At 54.5% G+C, this 4,244-nt stretch overlaps 1 protein-coding gene across 2 annotated transcripts; it reads left to right on the top strand.

The window, feature by feature from the left end:
- The first annotated feature begins 443 nt into the window (after window positions 1–443).
- Window positions 444–4,084, top strand: LOC132344496 (testis-specific Y-encoded protein 3-like). Of its 2 annotated transcripts, XM_059884117.1 has the most exons (6): window positions 444–1,188; window positions 1,782–1,859; window positions 2,002–2,113; window positions 2,255–2,400; window positions 2,520–2,606; window positions 3,865–4,084. In XM_059884117.1, the coding sequence occupies exons 1-6, from the start codon at window positions 661–663 to the stop codon at window positions 3,886–3,888; spliced, it is 975 nt and encodes a 324-aa protein (XP_059740100.1). In that variant the 5' UTR covers window positions 444–660; the 3' UTR covers window positions 3,889–4,084. The 2 variants fall into 2 exon arrangements, with proteins under 2 accessions (XP_059740100.1, XP_059740101.1); XM_059884118.1 differs by lacking the exon at window positions 1,782–1,859 and having other exon boundaries at window positions 444–1,209.
- Window positions 4,085–4,244: the final 160 nt, after the last annotated feature.

The following is a 4,244-nucleotide window of genomic DNA, read 5'->3' as shown; positions in this document are numbered from 1 at the left end:
CCCGCCCCGCTTCCCCATCCCCCTCCACCGCGCACTCCTCCCCCAAACCCCCCTACCCTGCCCGCCTCCCTCCTACTCCCCCCACCCCCACCCCGTGGCTTGCGGTTTGGATCGGAGGAGAGCAACTCTGTCCCTGAGGTACCCAGGAACCCTGTCTTCCTGAGTGTGTCCCTGAGCACACGGGCGCGCTGCCCCAGGGGCAACTTCAAGCTTGAGGACTGTTGCAGCTTCAGGTGGCCCTGGCTCTCCCAGTCGCTGCTCGGGCGCGGCTGCACTGCTAGGCAGGCAAAAGGCTTGCCAGGACACGCCCACTTTGCGCTGGGCCGACATTGGCCGCCTGTCACAGGCTGGCAAGAGGGCCCAGGATTCCAAGGGGCGTGTCCCAGGAGCGAACCGCTTTAGACTCCATTTGATTGGTTCTGGGATGAGGTCAGGAGGTCAGGGTGGAGAGTTCAGCCCCTTCCCGTCGCCATAGTAGGCGGGCCTGGTGGCAGAGGGTTCTGCGCATGCGTCTCTCCCTTTCGCCGTTCCCTGGCTCTTGCCCAGTAACCCGTCGGGAGTAGGACCACGTAGACTGCGGCCGGCGGGCGGCCCGTGAGGGCCGTCTGCCGTGCTCTAGCGTCCAGCTTGTTTGCAGTTCCGGGCTTCGGCGAGAATACCATGGAGAGTGAGACGGGGCCAGAGGAAGGCGGCAGCACTCCGGGATCCTGGATCTTAGTTGTGAGCCCGGGTCTTCATGAGGGAGGGGCCCTGGGGCCTTCCAGTCCGGTGGGGGCGGCAGAGGCGATGCAGGCCGCAGGTGGTGCGCCAGGCGAGGAGGCCGCCCTCTTCTGGGTGGAGGCAGTGGAGGAAGGTGCGGCTGTGGAGGAGGGAGAGGTGGCGGGACTCGGGCAGGAGTTCCAGCTGCTGGTGTTGGACGTCATGGAGGAGGTGGAGGTGGTGGCATACGAGGAGCAGGAGCAGGTGTCCTCGGAGGAGCATGTCCACGACCATCCAAGGCCCGGAGCCCTGAGTGACCGGCCTGCACTGGAGGCGCTGGCGGCCCTGCAGCTGGAGCTGGAGCCCGTGAATAAGAAAGCCGAAAGGGCGCATGCTCGCCTGAAACATAAGACCAGTCAGCGGCGGAAGGTGCATCTAGAGCACAGAAGCGCCATCATCCAGGGCATCCGTGGCTTCTGGGTCGAAGTTGTATCCCTTGGTGTGGTGCTTGTGAGTTTTGTGTTTGTTTGTTTGTTTAAGCCGGGCTATGGCAGGAACAGTTTACAGATCTGGCAGTTCTGGTACCGTATTTACTTTTCTGGATGGTGGGTATTGGTTACCGTCCTGCATATCTGTTCCTGATCGTAGGTGTGATGTCCTTGCTGTTCTGGCTAGCCCAAATTGATAGTTGGGCTATACTTTGAGAGGTCCCTATCAGAATTGTCATTAGCACCAGGGTCTCTTCGGAGAGAAGGCTTGTCTGGAATGGGGGAGGGGTGGGGAAGTGTAAGTGGTCCTACGGGTTCTAGCTAGGAGTGCTTGTTTTCCCGAAGTAAGCTAACTTTCAAGGGGCTGAGATGAAGCTTATCCGGTTAGGAAGAGAACCTCCTCGTGGTAGGGCATTCATGGGCACAGCCTTGGACCTTGTGCGGCATTCATATAGCCCCGCGTGAACCGAAATGTGACGAGTTAACCAGTAGCAAGTTGAAGTCAAACAGGGAGGGCCATTCTACTCTTTAGGCTAGCTTTGTTCTTCCAGCACTTTTACCTCTAGCATCTAGAGGCTCCTTGACCTAAAGCAGTTTATGAACCACCCCCAAATGTCAGTTTTGATGAGCAAGCAAGATGCAGACATGCTTCACTTCATGACCAACTTGGAGGTCAGGCAGGGGACACTGATGATTGTGGAGGGGAGGTGACTGGGGAGGGGAGAGGGCATGGTCTATCCCTAACACAGGAAAGGACAGCTCTTCTGTAAAGAGGTTTCACACCCACCCCACCCCGCACACTTTGTCCTGGCAGGTGGAGGAATTCAGGCATCCCACTCGTCACTGCAAGATCACATTGTCCTTTCGGAGGAATAGGTATTTCCAGAATGAAGTGATTGTCAAGGAGTACCTGATGAAGGTCACTGGTGAGAAGCTGCTCCCTGGATCTTGGGTGGGGGCGGGGGTGGGTAGGGGTGGCGGGCGGTGGCCCGGTGGTTGGGGGCAGAAAAGTCTAGGTTGAATCGAAAAGTGATTTAGGTCTTTCTCCCAAACTGCTTTTCCTGCAGGATACCACGCATCTCATTCCACTCCAGTTCAGTGGCACCAGGGCTTTGAATGGAAGGCATACAGGCGCAGGCACCACGACAGCAGCGTTAACTTCTTCAACTGGTTCTTTGACCACAATTTCACAGGATCTGACTGGATTGCTGAGGTGGGGTCCCACGTGGCCACTGGGCCAGAACTGGTGACTTATGTCGGAGTTGTTGGCCGTGCACGGGAGGGCTCATGGTCTGGCCAGGCCTGTGCTGACCTTGCTCATTTCCCTGGCAGATCATCATAAGGGATCTGTGGCCCAATCCTTTGCAGTACTATGTGAGGAGGAAGGCTGCACCACAAAAGGTACCAGGAGGACGAGAGGTGAGGCGCCCAGGGGCCGAGCACTGGCATAAGTGTTGTCAAAAACTTGGGTCATTTATTCCACTTGTGAAGACAGTGAGACTCCGTGGAGTACAGAGTGACACCAGGGCATGAGGGAATCAGCAAGGGACAGCAAGGGTAGAGAACTGGGGTGAAGAACAGGTTCTAAGTAGAGAAGCTTGAGGTGGATGAAGTGGCCTGGACAGGCCAAAGCCACTGCAGTTTATATCTGAGGCAGCTGCACATGGCTGAACCGTCATTCCATGGCCAACAAGTCCAGCCTCAGGCTGCTCTTAAATTGGGACCCACCTGCTCTTCCTCATGAAGTCCCATTTCCAAAAAGGCCTGTGAGTCTCCTTTGTGCAAGGCGGTTCCCCCAGTGACCCATCATTTGATTCGATTCTGATCACCACACTCGTTTTGGTTTTTAATTTGCGTTTGCATCTTTTTCCTGCCACCCTCATTCTGAGCATACTGACCACTCTGCAGGATTATGGAGAATCCTCTTTTATTTATTTTAACTGGAGGATTATGACTTTACAATACCGTGACAGGTTTTGCTGTACATGGGCCAACATGAATCACCGATAGGGATACACGTGTCCCCCCAAATGCCGAACCCGCCACCCACCGACCTCCCCTGCCTGGCTGTCTGGGTTGCCCCCAACATGACTTTGGTTGCCTTGCTGCACGCGTCAAACTCGCACTGGTCATCTGTTGTGCATAAGCTAATGTAAACGTTTTGGGGCTACTCTCTCACATTGACCCACCGTCACCACCTCCCACTGAGGCCAAAGTCTGTTCTTTATATGTCTGTTACTTCTTTGCTGCCCTGCATGTTGGATGTTCAGCACCACGTACAAGGTCCTCAACTCCATATATTTGTGTGAACGGACAGTGTTTGTCTTTCTCTTTCTGACTTACTTCACGCGGTATAGTAGGCTCCACGTTCATTCCATCTCATTAGAACTGACATGGACGCGTTCCATGTTAGTGCTGTGTAAGACACCGCTGTGTATGTGTACTCCAACTTCCTTATCCCTTCATCTGCTGATGGACACGTAGGCTGCTTCCACGTCCTAGCTATTGTAAATAGTTCTACGCTGAAGACTGGGATACCTGTTTTTTACTCTGTGCTTCTAGGGCATGTAAACGTTCACAGACACACCCCCCTGGGAACTGACTTGAAAGAATCAAGCTGTCTTTAGAGTTTCCGGGGAGGGTAAGTGTACATATCTCTGTCTCTCTGTTTTGAAAGGAACCCGATCCCCCCAGCTTTTGAGACACTTAACGATGGCGTGCCCCCCTTCACCTAAAACAGAAAACCGAAGAAGCTGCTTCACGTGAAGACCAATGGCCAGCATAGTTCTCTTGGACGGGAAAGTAGTGAAGAGTGGTCTGGTGCTGAAGTGGATCGACAGTGAGACACCAGTAACCCTGAATTCACTGCAAAGGAAAAATAAAAAGCATCAGCTGCATGCGTGCGTGTATTGTTTGGGCAGGTCCTCAGGACAAACACTTCAGCTGCATGTACGAGTGTCAGTTCACCGCGTGGGAATTACCAGTCTGTGGAGATTCATAGAGGGGGCTAAGTCGTATGTTGGGGTTGTGTCAGGGGGTGACGTTCTTCCTGTGGGG

The sequence above is a fragment of the Bos taurus genome, chromosome Y (genome assembly GCF_002263795.3).
Source record: "Bos taurus isolate L1 Dominette 01449 registration number 42190680 breed Hereford chromosome Y, ARS-UCD2.0, whole genome shotgun sequence".
Taxonomy (NCBI): Eukaryota; Metazoa; Chordata; class Mammalia; order Artiodactyla; family Bovidae; genus Bos; species Bos taurus.
Note: the sequence above shows the minus strand (reverse complement) of the source record. Positions and strands in the feature narration are given on the sequence as shown.